The sequence below is a fragment of the Chroicocephalus ridibundus genome, chromosome 20, assembly GCF_963924245.1.
Source record: "Chroicocephalus ridibundus chromosome 20, bChrRid1.1, whole genome shotgun sequence".
Lineage (NCBI taxonomy): Eukaryota > Metazoa > Chordata > Aves > Charadriiformes > Laridae > Chroicocephalus > Chroicocephalus ridibundus.
The window spans coordinates 7,420,772-7,448,294 of record NC_086303.1 but is presented as its reverse complement, the minus strand read 5'-3'; the positions used below and the strand labels follow the sequence as shown (position 1 = coordinate 7,448,294).

Here is a 27,523-nt window from a genome sequence, read left to right as displayed (position 1 = left end):
TGTGCCTGTGACCCACCCAGTCCCGGCGGTGCTGCCAGACCAGCCGCGGCCCGTGGTTGTCCCTGGCTCTGCTGCTGCAGATCTGCATGAGGCCGATGGTCGGCCGCGTCCATGCGCAGGGCTGCGGTGCTGCATGCAGGATGAGTGTGCCACCTAGTGCTCCCGCATCCTGCATCCCACGTCCCACCGCGCTGCGCAGCACAGGGCGCCAGATGAAGCTGCTGCACTGGCAGGGTTTGGGCTCGGCCCCAGCACCTCCCTGCTGCCTTGCACGCGAGGCTGTCACTCACGGATGGACAACGGGGGTGCCAGCAAACACAGCTCGCCTGCAGGCCAGGGCGCATCTCTGCCTGCCCGGGTTAGCGACGCTGAGCACAGCAGCGCTCCACCCTTCGGTGCTTCTGGGGCAGCTGACTGAGCCCATCCCAGCGACCGAGTGTCACTGGGGAGTTCAGCCCATGCTGGCACTGGCCCCTTGCACCTCTTGTCCCGCTCCCGCAGGACTCACTCCACAGACTCTGCCAGCGCGCGCAGGCTGCCGGGTCCAGGGGGGGCCTGGGCTGCCGTGGGCAGTGCAGAGTGTCCCTGGCACCCAGGGACTTGCACCAGGCAGGGGCCTTTGGCAAACGTTTCTGTCCACAACTGCCCCTGCAAGGACAGGAGATCTGAGAAGAGCCCCTCTTCGCTGTCCGTCTCCCCCCACCATCCCGCCCAGAGGCTTTCAAAGTGCTCCCCGGGAAGCCCAAACCACAAACGCTGAGCCTCCCTCTGTGCTCCCCATCACTGCCCAGCCGCAGCGGCGTTGCACGGGTGTTTTGGGAAGGCAAGAGACTCTGTCCTCCCCTCCTTCTGAAGCCTTCCTGGGCATCCAAGTGTCTCACAGGATCAGAAGGGAGAGATTCTTTTCAGCACCTTCCAGCAGCATCCAGCCCAAGTGGGGTTCGGATCAGAATGGGCGGCTGTACAGCCACCCTCAGCGGTGCTCAGAGCACTAAAATACATGTGCAAACTCAAACGCGTCTGTGAACATAAGCCAAAGTGATGAGAAAGCTTTTTCTCACTTGAGATAGTCCTGATCCTGGTTTACCCGCCACGAGCACCACTGAGAGCCGCAGAGTCCGAGGGACGCCCGTGCCGGGGCTGGTGCTGCCCAGCTCTGCTCCCGGCACGACACGCGCTGCCTTCGCTCCGAACCAGACCTCGCGCCGCTCACAGCCTGCGGGTACAGCTGCACCACGCCGTCATCAGCAAACGATTAACGGTTAGTTAATGTTTCATCCAGGATATGCCAAAACCCCTTTTCCACCCCCATTAATAGATCAAGTGACCAAATTAATAGAGTACAGAAAATTAACCCTTTTTATTGATGCATTGCAATTGTTCTACATTTTTACCATATTATGTAGAAAATACTTAAAATACAAGCTACTTTGTAAAACCAAAGACAAACATTGAATCCAAAGATAAACTATGTTTTCACAATGGACCCTTTTCCCATATAGTTAGTATTAAATTTTTAAATATCTATTTCTTCTGTTAAAATGATTTTTACATACCCCCTAAGTACATCAGCAATACAAACATAGATCAGTAATCGTCAGAAACTACCTGTATCTAGCGGCTTGTAAAAAGGAAGAGCACAACCATAAAAGAAAGTTAAATTTTACACAGTAACTAGCATATCAAATACATTTAATAAAGTAGGAATTCCATTGCAATATCGAGGATTCAAGCAGAAATACTAACATTACATATAATGTACTGCTACATGTAGTGAGATAGATATATTTCAAGCTGAATCTGAAATCACACATTATATAAAGTTTAGCAACAAACAACCATGTGGACATGCGGCACCATTCAGAAGTTTAAATAAAAGAAAGCAGGGCTGTGCCAATCCTGTCATTTAGAAGCAATTTAGTCTCACTTACTAAAAGAAATTGCTGAGTCAGAGGTAAATTACTGCATCCCATCAGCTAGGTGCTAAGCAGGAAAGCCTCCGAAGTTGCCTCTGCGGTGGCCATCACACAGAATCACAGACGAGCCGAGACGGGACCACCGTTACCAAACACTCAAAAGGTGAATCCCAAACTAGTTTCAAAAAAATGCAAGGGCTCCAATTTCTATACGGAGATAGCACGTTTCTTTACACAATATGTGTAGCGACTCTGACAACGAGGAGAGTCAATTCTCTAACCTAATTTGAAGGCTGGATACGCACGGGGAGAAGGGACGGATCTCCTTAGAGCAGACCCCGACAGACTCACATCGGGCAACACGTACCGGGGCCGGATGGGGATCCGCCGCAGGAGCGCAGCCAGCGCCACGATGGAAACCTGGCCCTGCTGGGCTGGGCACTGCTTGCCTGGCTCACGCCGAGTATCGCAGAGGAATCCCAGGGTCACTGACAACTTGTCTGAAATGCAGTACCCGTCATTTCACCTGTGGCACTTCCATCTCGTCCTCCTTGTTCCAATACTTTTGGGAACTCAGAGAGTGGAAGAGACGACATCGTGCTTTGTGCATACATCTGATTGGGTTTAATTACGTACTGGGGACTCTAAAGAGAAATGGTCCTTTTAATCTGCTTCTTTTTTTTTTTTGCGGGGGCGAGGAGGGGGGGGAGAAGCAGGCAATTTCTTTGCAAAATTATTAGCAGATTTTGCTAAAGGTCTTTTTTTCCTGTTAGGACTTAATGGAAAACGCTTTAGTATTTGTCAAACAGGGAATGACATTTTCCTGAAACAGGAATTGGAGCTCGTTTTGCCTTTCGATGGAAAGGCACAACTCTGTACCCCAGAGGTACCTCAAGGGAAGTACGGAACACCAGCAATGCAATACGGAAAAAAGGAAGAAAGCGCCCACAGCAACAGAGAGCATCGTTTACAGCACTGACGTGGCACAGCAGGATCGGTGGGTATCCGCACACTCACAGAAGTGCTCCGACTAAAAACACACTGAACAACAACGTGGCTGATGCTACCGTCCAGTTCAAAGTCCTTGATCCCTCTACCAAAAGAGATGCCAAACCTTTAGCAGTTCATCAATTTCAGGTCAGTCCAGACTTTCTTCTATCAATAATGTGGATTTTCAGAAATTACTTTTGCACTTCTTGTCACATACCGGTCAGAGAACTGGCCTCTTTTCCACTGGGACGGCACATAAACTGGGATTCAAGGTTACCAAAACCTCTTATTGCTGCAGTAACACGACCGCTGGAGCCAGTTTAGCATCCACTTGGACAAGATACTTAATCTACGTACTGAAGATGAGAAATAATTCCTAGTACAAGGGACTCAAGAAAACAAAGAGTAGTTTAAAAACTGCACTGATTATCCAAAATGAGCGTTTCCTCTGAACACTAACTAGGGCTACAGCTGACAGACCTTCCCAACGACTCCACATTAGCAGTAGCATTATAAAACTTTTAAATGGTATTATGTGCTTTACAGCAGGCTCTCTTTGGTATAAATATTCTATCATCAAGCTAGCGATATTTTACAAGAAATGTCTGCTATTAACGTGGGGGAAGGTAACGCCGTACTAATCTAATAAAAAGTGATTGCACGTATTTAATCACTTCTGCAATATTAGACTAAACATTCCAATGCATTCCCAGCACTACCTTATTCGAAATGCACCGACAGACATCTAACAGTACATGTGCCATTTCAAGGAAAAGCTTTAAGGAAACATTGCTTCACTCCGAACAAAAATGTAGCTTTTTATGATAGCATTAAAACTGAGAACAACGCACCTATGCGACACGCTGCTGTTCTTGCGGTGATAAGCTTAGTGAATTGCTTCAATTCGACGGGGGCTTGCTGGTCCCTCATAAGGCAAGCTCACTGTAAACTCTAGTCACACTACGTCATCATTTAAGGCACTACAATAAGGGGACACACCAAACAACTCTTCCTCACACATACCTGTGCAAAACAAATCAGAAGGTATCCTTTTCTCTCACGAAGCTCTACTCCTCTCAGTGCTACAGTGATGAGCTCTAACCATTGCATTATATCACATACATTCCAACACGAATCAATTCATTTTGGTTTAAATACAAAGGATACATCAACTCCATCCCCAGAACGTTTAAGAATTAGACAAACACTAAGTACAGAGTTCAAGTATAATCACTACACGTTTTGATTACAAAGACAGACCATTTGGGGTTAGCAGGAAGTTTTGCTTGTTATATTTTTCTAATCAATATGTACATATTTCATTTTATGTAAAATATTAAAACACCACCAATACAAAACTTCTAAAATAGTTTTAAATTCAGTAATAAACTTTAAAATCTGGATTTTTTTTTCCTTTTTTTCTTTTTCTTTCTCTTTTTTTTTCCTTTTTTTTTTGTTGCGATTCCTACATGCATGTACTGTATACAAGTCTTGTTAAGAGCGCTTTATGGTAGCTGTTGACATATCCAGGAGGATACGCTCACAGGAGTATAAAAAGCTGTACACATCAATACAGTGATGTTTCATTGTATTTCAAATCCAACTCCCTCCTAAATGGATCATGTGAGGAAAAATATCAAGAGAAACACAACAAAGGAAAGCCCTGTGCTTCTGTGAAGGAACCCAGCTCCGTTATAGGGCCAGCATCTACTGAGCTGCAGAAACCAAACGCGAGAGCAATGCTGCACTGTTCATCCTCAGCTGGAGACGACAGCGTCCCGACAAGCTGCTGAGCTCTGTTACACAGTGAGATTTTGACTATGGTTTCAAAAACTCAGAAGAATTCTGCAACGAATGCAATAAAAATTCAGCTGTGTTATGGAGACACAGAATTTTCACGAGAACAAAACAGATTCCAGGGTTCACACAGACTCCTGTATATATAATGCTGCTAGTACGAGGCAGTCGCCTCTACCAGTCCTTAAACAAAGCAGAGCAGTAAACAGAACTCTGACAGTAACACATACGGAGATGTAATGGCTTTTGCAGAACCAGCAATTTGTTAGAGACAAAGTGAATTAGAGAACAAATGTTAAAATATTAAACTTGATTTTAAAGCTGCCCCAGCAACATAATGAATAAACGTGCATTACATTTTTAGTGGCGACATGGATTTGTGCAAGCTGCTAAAATATAATCTGCTAGTCTTTTTGTTGAAGTTATACAAGTTTAAAAAAGTCACCAGGATCTGTCTTCCAAGACACTGATTTTCTTTCCTCTTTTGATTAGCACGACAGAACAATTTTAAATAAACGTGACCATGAACTTTTTAAAAGCATCTATAAAAAGTAAGTAAAATTTTAAAAACTTAATTAGTGACCCTCGTACTGGTAACAAAGCATGCTGCTCAGCTAGTGACTGAACTCACTAAGACATTTCTGAACAACATACAACCAGATCAGGGAGAAACGAAAACCAGGCAAGTCGTTACCAGGTAAAGGTTCACCTGAAATCCTTCTCCAACCTCTCAGGCCTATTGCAGGACAGTGCTTTGCTCGGAACTACAAGTACGAGTACTGGTTGATCTTTGTGGGGCTCAGCGGATATCCAGTGTAAATAGCAGATCCTCGGGAAGCACCAATATAGGACTGGGGAGCAAACTGGTGTTGGTACTGGGCAGGCGGAACGTTTGCGGAAGTCAGCAGACTTGGACCAACACTCACGGGGACCTGGTGGACGAGTGTGCTGGGGTGGGCAGCGTAGGTGGTGTGCCGCGAAGAGCCCTGAGGGGAGAAGAGGTGGGCGATGGAGGTGGTGGAGCCCAGCGTGGCAGCAGTGGTTGGGGCATACGTGTACATATGTGGCTGGCTGGGCAGGTGTGCGTTTGCCGTTGCTGCTGCCAGGTGGGGATGCACTGGGCTGCTGTGCTGAAACGTGTAGGGAGCCTGAGAAATAGTTGACGTGAGGGGTGCCACGTAAGCTTGCTGCCTGCGCGGGACAGCATTTCCACTTCTCTCCTGTGAGGCCAGCACTGTTGTTTGCTGGTTCTGCAGGGAGAAGAAGTAAATAAGGTTAGTGGCTATCCTCGGGGAAAAGGGCAGTGGACCGAGGAGGTGAGCGAGGAAGGGTCAGCCAGAGCCTCCCGATCAACACCCCGGTTCCAGCTGCAGGACTGGCATTTCTGCAGATTTTCCCTTCCCAGCTTTGCGAAACCCTCACATAAATTTGAGAGTGGTCACTGCAGTTCCACCGAGACAAAGGGTACACTTTTCCTCCACAATGGGATCAAACTGCCACACCTGGGGTACCACAGTACACCGCTGCACAAGAGCAGGCGGGTCCTAAGACTGACCCAGCCCTCAAACTCCGCACACTTCTGCTCTTCCACACCTCAGTGAGAGCAGCAGCAGGGCTGCCCCATTTTAGCACAACGAAGCCTGTCCTATCCCCATGCCAGAAATGAACTGGAGGTGTAACTCTTCCTCTCTTCCAACAGGCTCCTGCAGCTCGACTTGAAGACCAAGAGCAGTGACACAAATTGAAATGAAACCAATCTCTGAAAGTTTCAAGGGAAACCAGGTGCTAATTGTTAGTTTGAGAGACAAGGTCCAGCCTTAATCTCCTGGTCAGGCCTTCGTGAGATCTAGGGAAGGAAGGTAAAGACTGAAAGAATCTCCTCATACTGTCGAGTGCCTTTCATGCTCCTCTAATTCAACAGCTGGATCCTGGTGTCACTCTCCCACCCGAGTGGCAAGAACGAGTCACTGCAAGAGAGGTGTGATGGAGCACAAAGAAAGAATACGGACATAACCATGCTTCCTTCTTCTCCCGCCCTCCGGTACAGGAACAAATTCTTTGCCTTGGTAAACTTCACTTACGTTCCCTACAGAGTTTACCCTACCCTGCATAGCCACAGGACAGAAGCAGCTTCAGAGAATGAATGAGGCGGCAGATATTGATCCTCTCGCGCCCAAGTCACTCTCCCTGCCATACAGCATAATGTTTCTAAAGCAATTCTAAAGCAGCATGTTCAAGGGTCAGAAGAGGCACACAGCACTTACCTGGCTGAGATTGAGAGGCTGCACACCGTTTGTCACCACGCGATGTGAGCGGTACCCAGTAGGTGTTATACAGCATCCCGACGACTGCCCACTCACAGAGGCCACTGGCTTCGTCTTACTGGTGCTGCTCAGGATGCCTGAAAGATTTCAAAACCTTAGTCCATTCTGCCCCTTCACGTGCCATGCACTGTCATACCCAGCTTAGGTAACCGAACCACCCCAGGGACTATTTCCGTAACAGCCTTTTCTTCCATTATGATTTAAAATCTGACTGTACAAGAAATCATTGGGAATTTTTACAGATCCTTCTAAATGCAGCCAAACATACAGGAAAATCTATCAACAGAATGGAAAACAGACGAAGGCTTGCACTCTCAGAAGAGCAGCTGTGAAACCTTAAGTGGCTGAAGACCCAATGCATAGTCTGAAACTGTGAGGACAACGCTGTCAGGGATAAGAGAGCACCTAGGCCTTGGCAAGAACTGCTGAGCACAGTAACCTCCGAGAGCACACCCACCTGAAGCCTGGGTAGCTACAATGCAGTCATTGAGCTGTGTTTTCAGTGGTGGCACAATGATAGTCCGAGAGCTGGAGCTGTCAGCCGCTCCGCTGCTCGGCAGCTCCAGGGCACCGCCGGTACTCCTGAGAGAGGAAAGTGGGTCTGCGGCATAGGGGCTGTTCAGAGAGGAGTCAGAATCAGGGGAGTCATTAACAGTAACGTAGCTGATGACATTGGATCTCTGCTTCATACCCAAACTGCAGGGGAAAAAACAAAACAAAACAAAAAACAAATGGGAAACATTCTCGCTTTTACGACAAGACACAGAGATCTCCCTCCGCAATCTCATACCCTGCCTCGTCAGATTAAATTGTGATTAGAGACACAAACAGCACAGCAGACACGATGCAGAATTTTCTGTCCTATGCAGTGCTGCTTAGCCTAGCCAGGGCTTTGCACGAAGTGTTCTCCACTCCCCTAGACGCTTGGGCTGAGCTACGGACAAATCAGTACCGCCTGCCAAAATGAACTTCCTACCTGGCAGGTTTGTATTTGCTGTCCTCTTCCTCATCAGTGTCGCTGCGAATGGTGATGACACTGACGGGTGGGCTTGGAGTGTCTGGGATCACAATGGGCTGGTGCTGCTCCTGCGCTGGGACGAGCACGTTGGAAGAGGAGGAGGTGGAGCGCAGGGGACTGCTCCCAATGAGGGAGTAAACTTGGGAGGGCACAGTCTCTAGCGTTGAGCTGGGCCTGAAGGAAAACCAAAGAAGCATTCAGCTACGTGTCAGCAGGCTGGGACAAACCAGCGCCAGCATTAAGAACAGCCAGGTTCCAGAAGGCTGGAGCCCATGTACAAGAAGAAACACCTTGAAATAAACAAAGAGAACCTCAGTGCAGACACTCGCACTGGAGAGTGCCATAGAACTCATCCCAGAAGGGACCAACGCACTCAGCGATGCTCTGAACAGGACTAATTCATCTGAACGCTGCCAGAAACCTGCTGCCCCTTGTCTGACAGATGTCAGTTCTGTCACTTGTATCGTTATGGCACCAACACACCCTGATGTGTAAAACCTCCCTTTGACCAGTGAAGTAAAGCACTTGGCCAACCACGTTCCTTGCGCCCTCACTGAAATTAGACTTTTATCAGTGACTACAGTACAGAGACTTTTTCCAAGACATCTTTAAAAGCAACTGTAGCACATTAAAAAGTTATGCTGACAATGCCTCTGTGATGAGAAGACCAGTTTTTCACACCATGAAGGCAGCTGCCACAAACACACCCGCAGTCTCTAGGGCTGGGACGGGAAGCCTTACTTGGCTGCGCTTGGCGCTGGCTGCTTGCTCTTCTTTGCTGGAGCATTGCTGCTTTGCTGCTGCCTGACAACATGAGCAACTCCAACATTCAGAGGCTGCGCGGTGGCCAATGTCACATGGTTGGTCAGCAGTGACGGCTGTTGCATGAGAGTGCTGTACTGATTTCCATGGGAATGTGCATTTCTGGGGCAGGAAAAAAGAAAAAGACACAAATCCCATGATTACACTGGAGGCACTGCAAGCTGCACCGAGCCCTTGCGTGATTTTGAAGGGAAAGGAGAAGTTCTGTGTGCTGCAGGCAGCGCTGCAATGGCACATATTTCCACTTGGCGCGGAGCTGGACCCCGTGCAATCCTTACCTCCAGTCAGCTAATTGCTGGCTGCTGCCGATGGTCTCCGGGATCACAGCCGCTGGCTGGACAGAATTGTGCAAAGCAACCCCTGGGAGCTGCTGCCAGGTGGAAGGAAGCAGAATCTGCTGGGTTCCCCCAGGCCAGGCCTGCTGCAAAACAACAAACAGACACACAGGTTCACTCGATTTCAGTTCCTACCGCTGGAGAGAGAGATTTGTTCCAAGCAATAAATGCACTTGCGTAGATTGTTAGCTTGCAGAGATAACAGCACATCATTGCCCTTTCTCAAAAAGTCTCAGAACACTATGAGAACCGGAGAACCAGAGCAACAAGCTTCCCCTGACACTTTACTAGTCTTTTGTACCACAGATGTCGCCTGGGGAAAAGAGCGTTAATATTGTACTGCAGAATGCAGCCAGATATTGTACTGCCAGCTGCAGCATGAGCCTTCAGCACTGATTCTGCATGGAAGTTCACGCACGCTGCTCTGCTGAAGGATTCCAAAATACGGAGCCAATTTGGTCCTTTCTGTTTTTCTGCCTTACAGGGCTCACATTGGGAGAGCTGAGACAGCGCTATTATTGTGGAAATTCACCCCATCTCAACAAAAATATTTAAGAAAAGCCACACTGAGAGAAACATTTAGTTTCAAGGGAGATACATGAAGATATTTTCAATTCATTATTAATGTTCCTATCCCAATTGACAAAATGCAGGTTTTTTCTGGAAAAAAACCAAAACAAAAAAAAAAAACCAAAATAAATTTGGCAGTACAATATTTCTATGACTTTGAAAGTATATGTCTCTTTCTTGCAGTTTAAACTGCAAAACCATAAACACCTGCTGTTTTAAATACAGTATTTCTGCAAGTAACAGATCCACTTATTACAGATACCGGTTCCAAACAAGAAGCCTTCAAAGCAGAGAACTGCTAAAACCTCTGCCAACATCAGCGGAATAATAATAATAATAATTTTTTATAAAAAAAAAAAAAGAGAAATATGTTAAAAGTCACACCATGCGTCTTTCCAAAGCCAACACCTGCACAAGACAAAGCAGAGAGTTTAATACAGCAAGATATAAATTCCCAATGAGAGGCAGAAATCGGGCCTTCCAAGCGACGAACTGTTTTGACAGAGGAAGGACAAAAATATGCAAAGCTTAGCAAATGGCTAATGCAAACTCAGGGGAAGCAGCAAGGGAGAAGTGTCGGAAGCACTAAAGGTGAGCAAATTCACGCCAAAGGCTCCCAGAATCCAAACAGAAACAGTAAGTCCTCCAGAGAAACTCAGAATCCAGGCTCACAGTCTGGAAGCAGCTGGCTCTGATCCCCACTGCTGTACAGGGGAGTTGAACATCAAGTCCACTGCACACGCACAAATTTGCCTGTTGAATCAATAGCCCGAGTACACTGTTGAAAACATCACTAACAACTCGCTTGCGTACCAAGCTCTGCTACAGTCACCCCCTGCCGCTTTCAGAGCCTAGATTGCAGCCTTTCAGCAATCAAAATTCAAGAGGAGGAAAGGAGATCCGCCCCTGGGTCTGTTTAGCTCAGAGCTGAGACCCAGGAGAACCCCGCTCTCCTGCCTTCCCGTCCTCAGAAACGGGGAGAGTGGACGTGGTTCAGAGGAACTCAAAGGAGTGGGTTTGAATTTCAGTACAGGTATGACTCGAGCAAATTCCACTTCAGCAGAGGTCTCCCTCTTGGAAGAAAACGACACTCAAACTACCACTTTAAAGCCACAAGAAACAACATGGTTCACATAATGGAATGTGCTTTGAAAGACATGTGAGGATACCAGCACTTAAGTGCACTGCAATGTTGTCATACGCTTCACTGATCTGATTCTGGAGTTTTACAATGACTTCTTTGTGGCACTTGCAGAGTCGTTCTGATGCAGGTGCCAAATGAATACAGAAGAGGACAATTTTGAAAACATACGCTTCTTAGAGGTGTGTTTAATCCTTTTCCCCATCCGTTTTAAAAATTGCTCCAAACAGCCTAAAAGCTAGCTACTGCCGCTTTGGATACCAGAGCTCACCTTTAATTTCAACCAAGAAATACATACGAACTGAAAGTATTTGTGAAGAACGGTATCTTTATCTGGATGAAGCAAGCTACCTGTGATTGGCTATAAATAACAAAAGGCCAGAAAATTATTGTCAACGTTCCACAGAAGTTAAGAGAAATCGACTGCTAAAGCAATACATTAAAGAATTTGCGATCATTAGAAATTTTAGCCTGCGATTAATGACCTGAAACATTTCTACATGCAAAGCAGCTTTACACATGTTGAAAACAGAATATGTAGCTAACTTGCCAAGTAGTTCAAATTCTGGCCATCCAGGTACCTGTAGCAGAGTCAAGCTAAAGACTGATTTCTTTGTAGTCAACAATCAAAAGGCAAAGATAAGGACAGTAAGCAAAGAACAAGAACAATTATAACTCTTCTATAGGATAGCTTAGAAGAGCTTTATAATACTAGGCTAGTAAAAAGTAATAGTCAATGGATCTGGATTCTTTACAGAGCCACACTAAACGTCAGAGTCAGACAGTGCTTCAGCAATGTTGGGGAGGAAAACAACAAGACATTAAGATGTAGCAAGAACACAGCCACAAGATGGCACATGCTTCCATGCCCTCTGCAAGTCTAAGTTAAAACAAAAACTCAGTTAGTGAACACAATCAAGGGAGGCAATTACCAGTACTGCAGCCGTCTGTTCTACTAGCGCTGGCCGGCCGGCTGCGCAGTTCAGAGTAAAGGGGACCGCATACTGCGGCGTGATGGTGGCTACTTGAGGATGAAGAGTTGCTACCATTAGTGGTGTACAGCTTCCCTGAAATGTAGATCAGGCAGTGAGTGAAACACACGTACTGAGGCAGGAAAAGTGGGTTCAGCAATAGGGCCAGAAAGGGTTTCACCTCACTGGCATTCTACGGTGCTTGAGCAGACTCCAGATTGCAATGGACGCAGTGAGACCAACACCCAGACCCTCCGGGCACATTCCTCTAAGCGGTTCCCTGAGGGGAACACAGGGAATGGGGAATTTGGGAACAGGAGCTCTCCGATGACACAGTTAAAAAGCGAAAATGAGATAGTGTTCAGCTACTGATACTTTAGTGGGTCCCAGAGAGCAAGTAACACTGCAGACGCTGCCCTAAGCCGTAACACAAACTGCACCCCAGCAGGACTCAGCGTTTACTCTCGTACCTCCACATTCACATACAGTGCTCTTGGAAAAAGATAAACTAAGGGATTTAATGGAAGGCACCGTAGGTCTTTTGTATCACAAAAGAGCAAAGTTATCTGTGATGAAACTACCGAGGCACATATTAGTCCATCAAATGTCCAATTAAAACTAGATTCTTAGTGTACAGTTTGCACTCTCGGGAAGAGCAGGGCTTGGATTCGGGTGGGGCTCCTTCAAGTGTATTCTGCTTTTTGGATACCGTTACCTGTATAATTATGCTAAACCAACAGGAGATAACAGAATGCCACTAAAATTATTTGGACTGAACAATCTAAAAACTACTCCTCTACAAGTATGTTAGCAACTACGACATACTGGCTGAAGAGTAAAACTAATAAAGGATGTGCTAATGTCAGCAGAAACTGAAACTATGCAAATAAATAAAAGTGCACTTAATTATAAAGGCAATTACAATTTTTCAGTGAATAAAACCTGTGAATCACTGGGCACTCGCTATATATTAAAGCATTACTTTTTGGAAATAAAAATTGTTTTAATTTATGACACATTACTAGTGTTTAAAATATCATTTTTTAGATTTGTGAATTTTGCTATCGCATATTGTTTAAACTGCAAACAACAGAAACAGGCACATCATCGCTACACATCAATTTGCACTAACGATGTAACTAATTGAGAAGGATTCAGAAATAATTTTGTTGATTTAAAGATGAAATTTTAATGTGAGTAATGTCTGTTGCCACTTGTTTACTGGGATCTCGCTTCTCACAGAAACAATTTCTTCTAAAATTTGCTGCCACATTTTTAAAGTGTAGGCAAAAACGCACACCACTACCTGTAAGGCAGAGTACACCCGTGAAAAAATACAGTCTGTTTTTAACAGCTGGTAACTACATATTTATTTCCATTATTAAATCAAACTTCTAAAACCAGGGAGGCACATGACATAAAATAGTTTAGACTTTAAATATTCCAGAAAAGCAAAATAAAACAAGAAAACACTGTCTTGGAACTGATCTGCATTTAACCTTTCAGAGTGTTCTGAGACCCCCCGCATTCACCCCCGCACCAGAGGGGCAGTCAGGTGCTCCCAGACGGGGTAGGAACTGCACTTAACTCTATGGGGCGTTTTGCTTTTTTACCTGCGTGAGAACTCCAGACTGGATCTGCAGTGGCTGCGCTGCAGGTGCTTGTGGTACGATCGGGACAGCGTTATCCATCCTTACTGGGAACCCAGAATGCTTTGTAGTTGCCTGTAGCCCGGCTGTGGAGGACAAGAATACATCACTGCTAAGTTGCTTTATTTTTTTTTTTCAGTTTCTTTCCAAAATCGAGTTCCTTACCAGGTAAGGGCAGAAGACAGGGTCAGATGCAGAGAAAGAAAAGCTGTTCCCTTTGACAAAAGCATACTAATAAAACACCAGCTGAAGTAAATACTTCTGCAGTCCCACTGTGCCAAAGAGCAATGATGGACAACCAGTTCTTAAAAGCTTGGCTCTGCTGAAGTCCACAGTCTTGTTTTCAGAAACACAGACACCTAATTCTATGTTGCTTGAGACTAGGTTCAAACCTTATGCTATCGGTTCCCATTTCATATATAATCCTCCATATTAACGCAATCCAGATAAAAGCATAAGTAGAGAACTTTCAGCATCAATAGAGCTGTGCTTGCGCTAACCTCGCTTGTTTGTAATCTGTGACAATTTGTTGCTGGCAAACTACACAGCTGCATCAGTGCTTGTGAACTGAGACTCAAAGACCAGATATTCCCTCACACAAAACACAGCACGACACTTTTTTATTTTCAGATAGGTCTGGCTCCTCCACTCACTGCTCTCTGTGGAATGCTGCCGTGTTCAGTTTGGGGGGAAAAACTGGTTGAGCAACCAGATGAAGACTGCAACCTGGGTAGGCAAGATACTGCCTCCTGTTCAAGCACGACCTGGAAGAGAACCAAACTGTCTACACGTGTCTGACCTGATTCTGCACTTACATCTGATGCAAGAGCACTGCGTGACACACAGAGTGGTCTTCTGTCCTTTTTCAGTTTAGTGCAAATTACGACTTCTCATTTCTACCTCACTGCGACCACAGTACCACACAAAGGGTTTTTCCGCTTACTTTGAAAAGCAGGGGGACAGACAATGAACGTTTGCTGGAAGGGGTCAGTCTGCGTGCAGATCTGGGTGGTTCCAGGTTGCAGGGAAACACTCTGTTGTGCCACTCCCGCAACTGGTGCTGCAGACGATGGATACAGAGCAGACTGATAGTTCAGCAGCGAGACATCCGAGTTTGCCAGGGAAAGAGTAGCAGCAGCAGTAGAATTGGAAGCCAATACGCTGGCCTAGGAAAAAAAATAATCATATTTATCACTTGTACTTGTTATAAAACAAACTACAGAAACCACCAGTATTATACTATGAAGGAAGCACCAGGAAAAGGTTTCAGGTAAAAGGCACGAGACAACACAGGAGAAAAAACGTGAATTGCACCGATTTTACTTATGTTGCTGAACTGACAGGCAAGTATGATTAGGTCGAGTAAAGAGACGGCCTTGGCCTGAGTTTTGGAAAATTAAATTTCAAGCAGGACTATAAATTCTGGAGAGCGATTTAAATACAGTATTTTGCAGAACAGGATTTGGCCTGAAGGCGCAAAATTAGACTATTCGATTTCTTTGATTAGTATAAAACAGCTAAAAGATGCTATACCTGATTGTGTACTGTATTGAGCTGGTTGTTAAAGCTCATTGTCAGATTTGTGCTTGTATTAGGAGCAACATGAGTCGTGAATGGGCTCTTAATCTGATTCACTGTATCATACATATTAACTCTTCGCTTGCAGATCTCCATATTCTGAAAGCAAGATTTCACACTGAAACAGAATGACAGAAGGAAAATATCAGATATGTAAAAACAGTACAACAAAGACATAACAGATTCCCAACTTTATGCACATGTCTTTAGGTTTAGGTTCTTTTTCGTTGTTTGTTTGGTTTTTTTTTAACCAACAAAGAATGTCCTTAAACACGAAAAGGAAGCTTATGAACATTCCATTCCTTATACATGCCATTGCTATTTTCAGATCAGACACAAAATTCAGAAAACAGCAGTGACAAAAAGCAGAAAAGTGCTATTTTGTGTTTCCAGTAAGTCCTCCTGAAACAAAACGAGATATCTAAGGAGGCTTACTGATTACTGTGTGGGAAATCCAGTAGATGCGTCATTGTAACAAATGGATGGTTCAAAGTCTTCAGTGGAGTAATTCTCTTATCTGCATCAATTGTCAACATTTTCTTCAACAAATCAATATATTCCCTTCGGTCAGCCTTCTCTGCCAACATGTCAGTCCCTTCTAAGTCCGTAGACATATTCACCTTGAAAATAAAACGAGAGTAGTTCACGCAAACATCACATTAATTGCTAGCTAACAATTCAGTAATTTCACAGCAATATTTATTTACCATTTGTCTCTTAGACAGCCTAGGGTCAGGTAGTACAGTGCTAACACGCCATCCTTCCCTTGCTCACTCTATTAAAGGAAGTCAAACTGACACATGGAATTCTCATCTCCACGTGAAGCTGGGCTGTTCAACAGACATCAACCAGGCTTCGCTCTCCACTGCCTGGCAATACGCCCTCATTTGGGGGGGGGGCTATACGGGGCTACCAAATCAGAATGGCAATATTCTACATTCTCTGTGCAGATGTAAAGCGATGGTAAGAGCTACAAAAGCAACAGAAAATTGAGACTAACAAAGATCCAAGGCCTCGTGATACTAAAAACACTCAGCTATTCCTTCATTTTACCTCTGAAAATAGAATGAAAAAAAATAGAACAATCTGTAGCTCTTGTCAGTATTTCCAACGTCCAATAAGAGGCATAATCCTATAAACACATCTGGAGGGGCTTAGCTTTCCTACTGCTTGGCTACCTCTAGTGATAACAGGCTAGGTACACTTGTTGCATTTACTGGATCAGGGCCTAAGAAAAAACAAGACATTTCTAACAGATTCATAATTAACACTTCCATAGTCTTTAATACAGTGATTTCTGATGCAAACTGGCACCATGGCAAACTCCATCAGCGTTCTCAACAGCATGGGGAAGAGGCCTGCTCCAGCACAGGAGCCTCATTTTTAAGGATCCCAATACCACGTGTAATTAATGATAGTTATCTGTGTGTTACAGGATCTCCACACACCTGCGCCATATCATCCAAACAGTTGAATATGTATTTCCTAGCTTCTTTTGATTTTATTCCTGTCTCCAACTCGTGTTCTTCTGGGGTCTATAAAAGAAAGCGTTTGTTAATATAAACAGAGATATTGCACACTGATAAAGAAAAAGCAGCAAGAAAAGAGCCAAGACAGGTGATCTTCTTCCTGCTTTAAGACAAATCACATGCCAGTAGGCCAAACCAAAACAGCCATGGGTTCTCATTTCCTCTGCTGGAAAGACCGTTCATTGCCAAGCTGAATTAACAACAGGGTGATTTCATTTCAAGGCTTCGTTAGGTAGCGATCAGCCAGAAGAACTAAAGATTTCTGACTTAGGAAGAGAAGAGGCTATAAATATTTTAAATCCCTCTTTCACAAAGAAGAAGAAAGGCAAAATCCCTCTCTTTTTGCTGCTCGGCTTTAAAGGCAAACCAAGTGTACATCTGATTCTTTCCCATCCTCTGCAATACATATACAGATTTCTGTTAAACTACCAAAGACCATCATGAAATACTCCCTGTTTTACTCATCGTATTGTCAGGAGATGACAACAAGATGACATACTTCACCAAGACTGAGCAGGCCATAATAAGTAACCATTATCTCAATTACTTTAACACCCACTCTTTGCCAGCACTATGGTGCACAGCTGCTATTGTTAGATGAGTACCAGGAGGTCGCTACAGTTTCTGAAATGAAATACACAAATCAGCTATATTTGAATGGCATTTCAAATCCGATCTTCACTCAAAATGTTTTCACAGCACACTAAAACGAGGTGTGAATTTATATCAAGTCATCAATGAACAAAACAGAACTGCCAATTAAGGCGACAGACAAACCTTTAGCCTCCACAGTGGATATCCCAAATTTGGATCCCTGTTAAAAAACCTGCTTGTTTTCGTTCCTGCACTGAGAAGATACTCCGCTGGAAGGCCTTGAGTTTGTGAAATATAACGAATCTAGGAAAGAAAATTAAAAGAATGAGGACTCCAAACATAAAGAACTCATAGCTAAGGGAGTAATTATCAGCCAAGTTTGTTCATGGCGAATAGAAAATAACCTGTAAATAATGCCCAGATAACAAACTGCAAAATTAAAGGGACTATCTCAAGTACTTATGAGGATATTTTACTTTTCCAATCATATTATCTGCAGAAATTCTAGGTTTTAAATATATCTATCTTATTTTATGGAAATAATTTTTGCCTAAGTATATGTGAGCAGACTATAAGCTTTTGAGACGTGGATAAAGTAACACCAATGGTCTTTAATATCAGCAATGTAAGAAGTACACATTTAGAGAGAAAAATACCACAGAAGTTATCACATATGTATACATAATTAACGGCATAAGTAGTCAAGCGACACTGCTGTGACTGCCTACATATACTCTAAGCACACGATTTGAGAACAGTCATGGCAAAGCTCTCACCGACCAAGGAGGCAAGACCAAACCTATAGCACAAACAGATTCTTACATCCTCAAAGACATTTAATATACTTTACATGTAACAAAAAAATGGCTCAGAATTTTAGAAAATGCACCTGAATATCTGTGATGGTATCAATGAGACACTAACATAAGAGCTAACAAATACAAAGGTATGCTCAAAAGGAAAGAAAATAGCAAGTTATAAAAAAGCACAATAATGAGCTTTTTAAAACATTCCATACGTTGCCCAATTGCCAATGCTATTTGCCCTCAAGACGTATGGTGAGAAAGGCGGCATCGCCTTTGTCATGACCCTCCCCTCAAAGGACTCTATTTAAGACTTTAAGAAAAAACCCTGATAAGTCTGATTTACAAAGTGAGGACTGGAAACACAGTGTTAACTCGTTAACTGGGCTTTGTTTGAATTATCCATTCTAGGTCCTTTAGCGTGTCTCATTTCTCATTTGCAAAACTCCTGCTATTGCACTGTGCCAAAACAGCTGAACGTCGCAGGGCACTTCCCTCCCTGTTACAGTTTGTGATCCGTACGACTCCGCTGACTCGCTCGTCCTTTATGCCAGTGTGGATCTGAAGAGTCTGCAGGTGAGTACTTTTTCTATCTACACGACAGTTCAGCTAAGAGTTCTGCTATTTTTATGAGACATAACTCTTTCTCTACAGCCAAAGGATGTTTAAAAAATAATTGTAAATCCCATCCCAACCCATGGACTCATTCCTGGAGGAGTCCTCTCACAAGTTCTTCCTGAGCTTTTACTTGCCGCTGTACAATCTCAGAAAACACAAAAGCAATTCATCCCTCATTTTCAAGGGGGAATTTTCAATTTTCAGATATCACAATCAACCACATGAAGTCACACCTCATGCTGCCTCACAAAGGACTGCAAAATCCTGTCGATTAAGCAATGGAAAAAGCACCTCCTCCCCACCCACCTACATGACTAGATAAGGTTCTCAGAATTACACAAAACTCGGTGTGCAAGGAAACCACCATGCTGTACCTCAGTTATTTTCTAACTCATTCCGCTCATTAAGGTACCACTGTGTTTCCTTTGGAAATTTACAGTACTGGGAAGATATAACACAAGTAAATTTTCAAACTTAGTAAGTTTTCATGTATTTTATCACATAAGGAAAACCATACCAAGCACTGTAACGAGATACCACCATAAAAACCACAGTGGAAAAGCTACCCTCAAAAAGCCTCTCATACAGACTTTTTGTCCTTTTATAGGCAACTGACTAGCCCAGGTAATAATGCTAAGCATCCACGGAAAGAACTAATTAGTTCAAGGTGCCTTTTCAGACTCTTGCCCTTGTATTTCAGAGACAGCTTGGGGCTCACACTTTGCATTAAAAATGAGGCTGCTGTAGGTATTAAGAGGACAGGAATGATAGGCTTGCTCTGTCTCCACATGGAAAAACTGCCCTCATGGTGAAATTACAAAGGGCGTTTCAAGTCAGGGCACACACCTCACTTCTGTTTTGACAGGGAGGTATTTCAACAGCTTTTGGGTCTGGAAGCCAGGGGGTTAACTGTAAATTGACTCTATATATTGGATAACTACGTTCAACTCAAGTTAAAACACAGAGAACTCTGTGCTCTCCTGTACAACAACAGAGACAGACGGGCAATGGGAACGCCACAGAGAGAACTGAACTCAAGATGACAGACAACAGCAATTTGTATAGATGAAACGTGACGTAGGATACATCGGGTTCAGGGGGTCCGGACACAGATCACCGTGGTCTCATTTGAAAGCCCCCACGTCTGCCGCACACTCTCACCTGATCATACTCCGATGCTCCCGGGTACAGAGGCCAGCCCAGAAACAGCTCAGCTATCACACAGCCCAGGGACCACATGTCAATAGCTTCACAGAACGGTAAACCCAGGATGATTTCAGGAGCTCTGTTGGGAGAGAAAAAAAAAAAAAAAAAAGTAAAATCTTCAACTCTGAAAGCATGCAGTTCTTTCCTATAAATTGCTCTGGGGAATGTCCCTTCTCTCCCCCAAGAACAAGTAAATCTGTGTGAAACAAAGTGATTCACTCAAGTGGCCTAACAGATCCAAACCTCTTCAACGCTTAATGGCACAGCTGGGTTTGTTTTATGGCCCCGGTGCCCTCCAACTCCTAGGCGGCCTTTATGCAGCTGTGATAGAAGTTATTCCTTCAGTAACCAGTTTAATTACACCTGACAGTATGTACAGTGTGAGCGGTCCCTGAGACAGGCACAACCCACCCTAACAGAATTGGGAAGAAAAGTTTTGGCAAAGGGTGCTCAGCCTTTTCTGGGAAGAAGGTCTCAGGATCCCAGGTGACCTGCTGCCAAAGGCTGCCTGCTTTCATGGGGAAACAAACATCTGCAGAGCCAGAAAAGGGAGCTCTTCAGAGAGCTCTCGGTTTCTATCAGTGCGTTCTCATACAGGGTTTGTTTGGGGAGTTTCAAGTTTAAAATGGACGGAGAGAACACAGCTGGAGATTGTGAGCGCTTTGCAAGGTTGTGTTACAGGTTTTGTGCACTGAACCACACCTAATGCAAAATTTACCTGTCTGGCCTAGCCTTTACAAGAAGGTGATGAAAAAAACTCAAACTCCAAGCAGGGTTTGCTTCTGCAACAGGCTGGAATTTCAGGGAGATTTCTGTCTGGAACTGACTCATAACACAAAAGGATAGTTTAGTACAACTCCTCACCTACACACAGCTCTGAAACAAACCGATGCGTTTCTGTCAGGCTAAATGCCAGTCATACATTTGCATACAGCATGAAACCCAAGTGCTGCAAAACCCATGTGAGTTAGTGTGGGAATTTACTCTGGAAAGTACAGGAAACACGAAAACCTTGATCTTCTTCATGCATAACTAACACAAGCGCAAAGGAAGACAGAAAAGTCCTAAACTCCAGGCTATCTATTTTCTGCTTGTGACTTGGGTAGCATGCCCCAGGGCTTGCGTGACATTTCTTTTGTTACAGCGTGGATATTTCTGTTGTTAAAAAAGGCTCTGAAACCAGTTCTGATCTTTCTACAGCATTCTAAAAGACAGGGCTTGCATAATGTACAGGTGTCAATAGATCTGACACCTTCAACTGTTCAACCCGAATGTACCTCCCAACTGTTTGGACATGGCAAGAAGTGACTCTCCAATTAATTAACCTTTGTGTCGTGGTGACACAGACACAGCTTTTGTTTTAGGTGACTACCCAATTGCCATCAGCCAGTCTCCAAAACAAATGCACTCATCCCAGTTGCCCAGGCACAGTGCTCCGAGAAAGCACAAGACCTATCAAAAAAGAGAGTGCGCTGAACCAGCCGTGTGCTCAGTGAGATCATCCCTGTTCTCTGTCGTTCAGCTTTAAAGCAAGAAGGTTCCTCTATTATGTCTGAGCCGCCCCAAAACAGAGCCATGATATACCTTTATAATCAAAGTAATAGATTCTTTTAGCTAAGACATTCTAATGCTCGCTTTACTTGACATCGATCTGTTTTGACCTTCTTGTTTGTCTGTCCCTGGCAGTAGTTGACTTTGGAATGGTTTTGCATGTGAAAATATAAAATGATTATGCAAATATTATAAGTATATGATATTTGAATGCTGAATGTCCTGCTAAACATTTTTATTTCAAAGAACTATGCTAGAATAGATCCAACTTTCTACAGGCTAACAGGTGTAAACAAGAGGAATCCATTTCTGTAGTACTTTGGTCTTCACAAGCAGATGCACACAGGATTTTCAGAACCCCACGTGCCCCATTAGTCTATTCGTATTTGTCATCACCAACAAACTGTATTGATCCTCTTGATTATCCTGCTTATGCAGGAATTTCCAATTCAGATAGGACCCAAACCTGCAGGGCACCTGCAAGGAATGCTGCAGGCATAATTTTCCTTGGTTTGGACTGGCAAACAAACTAAAATATAAGTGTCTTGTGAAATAAGCAGAGCATGCTAATCCTTCACAAGTGCATTAAAAAAAAATCCCACCAACTCCCATGGAAAGAGAGACTAGTGGCAACAAAGGCTGGATGGGATAGTTTGTTAGTCTTTAACTACACGCTGGAATAGACTTGGGTATTCCGAAACCTCAATACCAAAATGATGGCAAGTTGAACTCTATGCATTTTATTCCCTGAAACTAAATAAATGAACTTCTCACAAGCCACCTGCTTTCATTTTGATCGCAGGACAGAGCTGATAAATCAGAATATCTCTCATCTCCTTTTACACCACTATAATTAGCAGCCTTATGAGATGTGAGCTGAAACAGGACAACAGGCAGAGGTCACTTTCGTAGCTGGTCTGTCAGAGACTAAAGTGATTTTGGATCTTAAGCTCTTTGAAATAGAAATCAACAACGTTCTTTCTGTGCATACACGCTTGCCAAACTCTGACTTCCAAAGCTGGCAAATACACTCAGGTACTCTCAGAAGAAAGAGGATTCAGAGCAGTGGCAGAAAAATCCGAGACTTACTTTTAGCATTTCAAAACACACCATGTTCACACACCGGTCTTCAGCCCTCCCCCTTGTGAAGAATGATGGTAATAAGAAGCCTGTACAACTGCAACTAGCAATGCAGTGAATAACACGATCACCACTCGGAGCTGGATTAGCAAGCAGAGAGTAAGATTTGGCAGTGCACTGCTGCTTCCCAAGCCAACGTGCCTGGGACAGAAGTAGGTCATGTAGCCCAAAGCAGAGGTAAGAAACAGATACTACGGCACTCTGCAAGCTCCCTCACCACTCAGTGCCACCTTCTCATGGCCCAAATTGCTCAGCCCTTCAGCTCAGTATCTCCAGTTTGCTCAGTGCCTCTACACTGGCCCCCAGGAAGCATCAGGAGGTCAGGATCCGAGTAAGACTCACGTGATGGACGTACTTACATATAACATAGGACACGAGTGAACCTCACTCCAAACAGCAGGAAAACCAGTCTTCCCAGGGATTTTTCATTTCTGCAAGCTGTCTGCTTCCTTCTATCCTTTGTCCTCCCCAGAGAGAACAAAAGCATTCATGCCCTTCCACACCTGATGTAACAAGCATATATTCTGGTTTTCCGGTCAGGAATTACTGCCAATAGATGTCAGGACTGCCACAGAAACCAGTCACTACGCAGAAGCCTGACTGCCAGTTAGTCTGCTCCTAGTCCATGCCTGGCTTCAGAGCCAAATAATTCTTCATGGGCACTTTTACCCACACTTTAAGTCAACCATGTCATGGCAGTAAAACCTCCCTCCTGGACTGGGGTTACACTGCAGAGGCACCAGTAGCGCCTGGTGAGAGGGCACCTGCCTCAGCCCTAACACGCTCGTCCTGACAAACCACCTCCCAGCTGCAAGCGTGGCTCCAGCAGCGTCACTGAGACCATGCGGGCTGTCCAACCACCAGAAGTACAATCAGAACCTGGACAAGACAACCTCCAGCAGCACCGAGCATAACTGATACAGGAAGGCTTTTGCCTTCAGGGTATACGTATCAGAAAATTCACCTTGGAGTACTCGAGCTCGGTCTGGATGTCTCCGCAGGAGACAGGTTATGTAAGCACCAGTAACAGGTATAGAAACAAAAAAGTGAACATAGAACAAGTTTATTTTTAAGAGCTGACAGAGAACCAAATGAAGAATTGGTCTATACTGTTTTATTAAACACAGCATTGAAAAAAATTTCCAACTTAGAACTCATTTGAACACTAATTTAATGTGAATATGGTTAAAGCAATCCAGTTCTCCCACAATAAGCTGGTTTCTACATCATCTCCATAAGTTTGTAGATTATGGATTTTAGTAATCATCACGATTAAACTAATTACCTATCACTAAATACTAGATTTCCACATCACAGCACACTGAACTTCAGTCAAGCAGACAGTCTTAAATGCCACCTAATCTCAGGTTATTTGCCCTTCTGGCGGAGTCAGTCACTCCGCACCAGGGAGGTGGAAGTGGCCGGGAGCTCAGTGCCGCACACAAAGACGAAGCAGACAGCTTCTTCCCAGCAGGCCCTCGAAGATACTTATCACCCCTTGCTGCTTTTGCCTCAGCCAAATCTGGTGTTTGCGATACCAGAAACTGGAAAGCACTATATGGCTCCCCAAACTGCTTTGCTCACATGTGTTGCAAGTCAGATAGAGCAGATTCTTGATCAGCAGTCACCTCTTTTGATGCAACAACAACAAAATCAACAATGCATTTTAGACAGCAAGCATTTTAACAGAGCTATGGTGCGTAAAAGACAACTGTGATACAAAAAACTAACAATCAATAGTTTGGAATTGGAAAGACTGGTGCCAAAAAGCTGAGTGAAGATCATGAGGAATGGATTAAGAAAAGTCTATATCACATGAAAGAAATGGCACAGAAAGCTGTTAGAGGGAGTAACAAAAAACAAAACAAAGGGGGCAAGGATACAGGGAGTATGAGGAAGGAACAGAGCAAGCCTACAAGAAGCCAGGGCTTTAAACTGAAGCTAGGAGGACGGGAAAGACATCAAACAGGGCAGAGACACAGGGTGGGGTGGAGTGTCTCGAGTCCTCTGTCTCGTCCCAGCTGGAAGGACTAGATACTAGTTAAGTTCTGCGTCAAGTGAGCTCACACTCCACTGAAAGCAACCCTGACACACAGCACAGACTTTTTCATGTCCCTTTGATGCCAGAAGTTTTTTCTGCATCCATTTATTGAAGTCTACAGCTACTTATATTGAAATACACACTATTAAGAGAACCAAGCTGGAGGAATAATTGAAAGAAAAAGCACAGCTTGCTGTAGCTACACAGTTTCTGAGTTTTTACATTTTGCCCGTAGTTTATTTTTAATTCTAAGACAGGAGTAGAGTGGAAGCCATTCCTACATTTTGGTAAGGGAAGCAGAGATCTCACTCTTCCCTGTTTTAAATGATCTGCCAGTCCCATGAAAGTGTTCCTTACGGAGGGGTGATACAGAAGTCATGTGCTCATGAAGTGGGTTCAGACAAAGGTGGAACCAGAAGAAACAGGATAAAAAGAAACTGGCACCCCTTTGACTTCTCTCCCTTCTAAACGACCATGGTTAATGGACTAATTTCAGATCACAGCCAATAATCCAAAATGCACTACTTATTAGTAGCATACTGCTTCCACAGTTTGCTACTTCACACATTGTCACAAACTGGCAACAGAGTAAAATCAACTTACTGCACTAATCTGGGGTAAAAGGAAGGTATTGGACTGCATATTATGTCACACTTGCAAAGCAGAAGTTCTATTTATTTACATAAACATTTCAGAAGAAATCTCCAGGAAGCATGTGGAACAGTGGATAGGCTGATCGCTTCCCTCCCCCCCTCCCCGCAACTGGGATTAGACCTAATGGCAGAAGAGTGAAGTATTTGTGGAAGCAAACCCATAGCACTCCATCAGGATCAGCTTTTCTTTGCTCACGCAGCATACGAAAGTGAAGATGGTGTCAGTACTTACCTGTAATAGCGCGACTGCAAATAAGTGGAGCACACTGCTTTTGACACATGGCTGGCTGAACCAAAGTCTATCACCTTCACTCTGTAGGGCTGGCGCGCAGGATCCACCAACATGATGTTTTCTGGTTTCAAATCAGCATGTATCAGACCCAAGCTCTTTAACTTCATCAAGGCAGTAGCCACTTGCTGCAGAATTGGCCGGATGTATTTCAAGGGCAATGGACTGAACTTATTTTGCTTTAAGAAATCATATAAGTTCTGTTCTAGCATCTCAAATACAAGGCATGTATGATTCTTGTGTTGAAAGCACTCATAGGAGCGAACGAAGTTATATTCGTCAGCATTCTCACTGCTCAAGCGAGAGAGGATGCTCACCTCTATCTGGCCCTGCCTGGCGTAGGAAGGATGGTTCTTCAGGATTTTGATGGCTACAATCTCCTTCGTGCTACGTTTCCAGCATTTCGCCACCTGCCCAAACGTCCCTCGGCCCAGGAATTCCAAGACCTCGTAGCTGTTTGTCATAGAGCACAGGATCTCATGCTGGACCAGCTGATAATCCCCTTCACCACTGGAACTGCTGCTTTTAGTGGTAACCGTGGTGGTTGTGGCCGCAGCACCCACCGCAGGTCTGTTTTGCAGCATGAGAGGTGGATGTTCCTCAATTATCTGCACACTACCGTTGCTGTCGACCTCTTCACTTTTCCTTTTTAATCCACATTTTTGGTATGGTTCCAGTAAAGAAACGTTGCTCCTATGTGTTAAGGTTTGGCTGTTCTGGAAGGAGGCTGTTGCGCTGCTGCCTGTGCTGTCAGCCGCTGTAACCACAATGTGCTCAACTGAAGGAGCAGGGAGAAGGAGGTTCTGATCGTAAGCAGAGATGCTGAAATTGGCTACCTGATGAGAGGAGCTTGCTTGCCCTTGAGCTGCTGGGAGGTTTTTGCTGTGGGTATAATACTTGTCACTACTGCTCTGTCCTGAAACATCCCAGACAGAGGGCTCCACTTTCAGTTTCTTGGCACTGCAGAAGGCACTCGAGGATACTGACGGAGGGGAGAACACCTGCAGCTGTGAGGCCATACCTGAAACGGCAGAGGACAACTCATTAGGACTGCTTAGTGGCAGCACATCGCAAAAAAACCCAAGAACCTCCGTCTGCACGAGAAACAGAATGACAAGTATTTTTCTAAGCACCACATGGTGCCTACCACCCAGGAAGGCAACCTTTGGAACTGCTGATCCTAAGGGCACCCACAATGCGAGGCTCTCCGGTGGAATTACCACATTTTACCTCGCTGCCTACAGCGTAAGAAGCAGACAGCTCTTCATCCAGCTTTCTAAAGGCTAAAGAAATCCCAGCACAGGACGGGAAAACAGTACTAGGAATGGAAGACAGACAGCACGGCAGCAGGAAGACGCTGAGAAAATTACGATCGCCTCCCCTGGCCCAAGCCGGCTCCCCCTTCCCTGCGGAACCGGAGCCGCGGGGAAACCCAAACCGGCCCGGTCGAACTCCCCCCGCGGAGGCCGCTCCGGCAGGGCGCAGCCCGAGCGCGACGGCCCGGGGACGGCGCCCCGGCCCGGCCCGGCCCCGCCGCGGGCGGACAGCGGCCGCCGGCCCGGCCCCGCCGCGCCCGCAGCGCCGCCTCCCACCCGGAGCGGGGGGGCCGGGCCGGGCCGGGCCTCCGCCGCGCGGCCGCCCAGGCTTCCCGAGCCCGCCGGGCCGCGCCGTCCCGCCCCGCGCCCCGCCGCACTCACCGCCGGTGGGGGGTTCTCAGCCGCGGGCCGGACCTGCCTGGGGGACACACGGGGGTGCGGAGCCCCGCAGCGGGCTCATCATAGCCCCGCCGCGGCCGCCGGCCCGGCCCGCTCAGCCCGCGCACGCCGGGGGGAGCCCCCAGGCCGCTCCGCTGCCGCCGCCGCCGCCAGGCTCCGCCGCGCCCTCACGGCCCGGCCGGGCCGGGCCCCCGCCCCGTCCCGCGCCGCCGCCCGGGCCGAGCGCCGCCGCCGCGCTCCCGCCGCGCCGCTCCGGACCCCTCGGCCGCCCGC

The 27,523-nt window shown here is 45.4% G+C and overlaps 1 protein-coding gene across 4 annotated transcripts; it reads right to left on the bottom strand.

Annotated features, from left to right (window-relative positions):
- Nucleotides 1–1,336: 1,336 nt before the first annotated feature.
- Nucleotides 1,337–27,440, bottom strand: HIPK1 (homeodomain interacting protein kinase 1). Of its 4 annotated transcripts, none has more exons than XM_063356336.1 (16): nt 27,233–27,440; nt 25,479–26,556; nt 19,817–19,940; nt 17,418–17,537; nt 16,560–16,646; nt 15,547–15,731; nt 15,067–15,229; nt 14,477–14,699; nt 13,498–13,619; nt 11,846–11,980; nt 9,146–9,288; nt 8,787–8,969; nt 8,004–8,219; nt 7,485–7,723; nt 6,968–7,104; nt 1,337–5,953 (listed from the first exon to the last, which is right to left on the bottom strand). In XM_063356336.1, the coding sequence occupies exons 2-16, from the start codon at nt 26,552–26,554 to the stop codon at nt 5,468–5,470; spliced, it is 3,639 nt and encodes a 1,212-aa protein (XP_063212406.1). In that variant the 5' UTR covers nt 26,555–26,556; nt 27,233–27,440; the 3' UTR covers nt 1,337–5,467. The 4 variants fall into 4 exon arrangements, with proteins under 4 accessions (XP_063212406.1, XP_063212409.1, XP_063212407.1 ...); XM_063356339.1 differs by having other exon boundaries at nt 1,337–5,689; XM_063356337.1 differs by having other exon boundaries at nt 9,146–9,285.
- Nucleotides 27,441–27,523: the final 83 nt, after the last annotated feature.

Coding starts and splice junctions, on each gene's coding strand:
- HIPK1 (XM_063356336.1), bottom strand. CDS start 26,554: ATGGCCTCACAGCTGCAGGTGTTCTCCCCTCCGTCAGTATCCTCGAGT. Junction 11,981..13,497: donor AGTCTGGAGTTCTCACGCAG/GTAAAAAAGCAA, acceptor TCTACATTTCAG/GGAAGCTGTACACCACTAAT. Junction 5,954..6,967: donor AGCCTCTCAATCTCAGCCAG/GTAAGTGCTGTG, acceptor TTCTCCCTGCAG/AACCAGCAAACAACAGTGCT.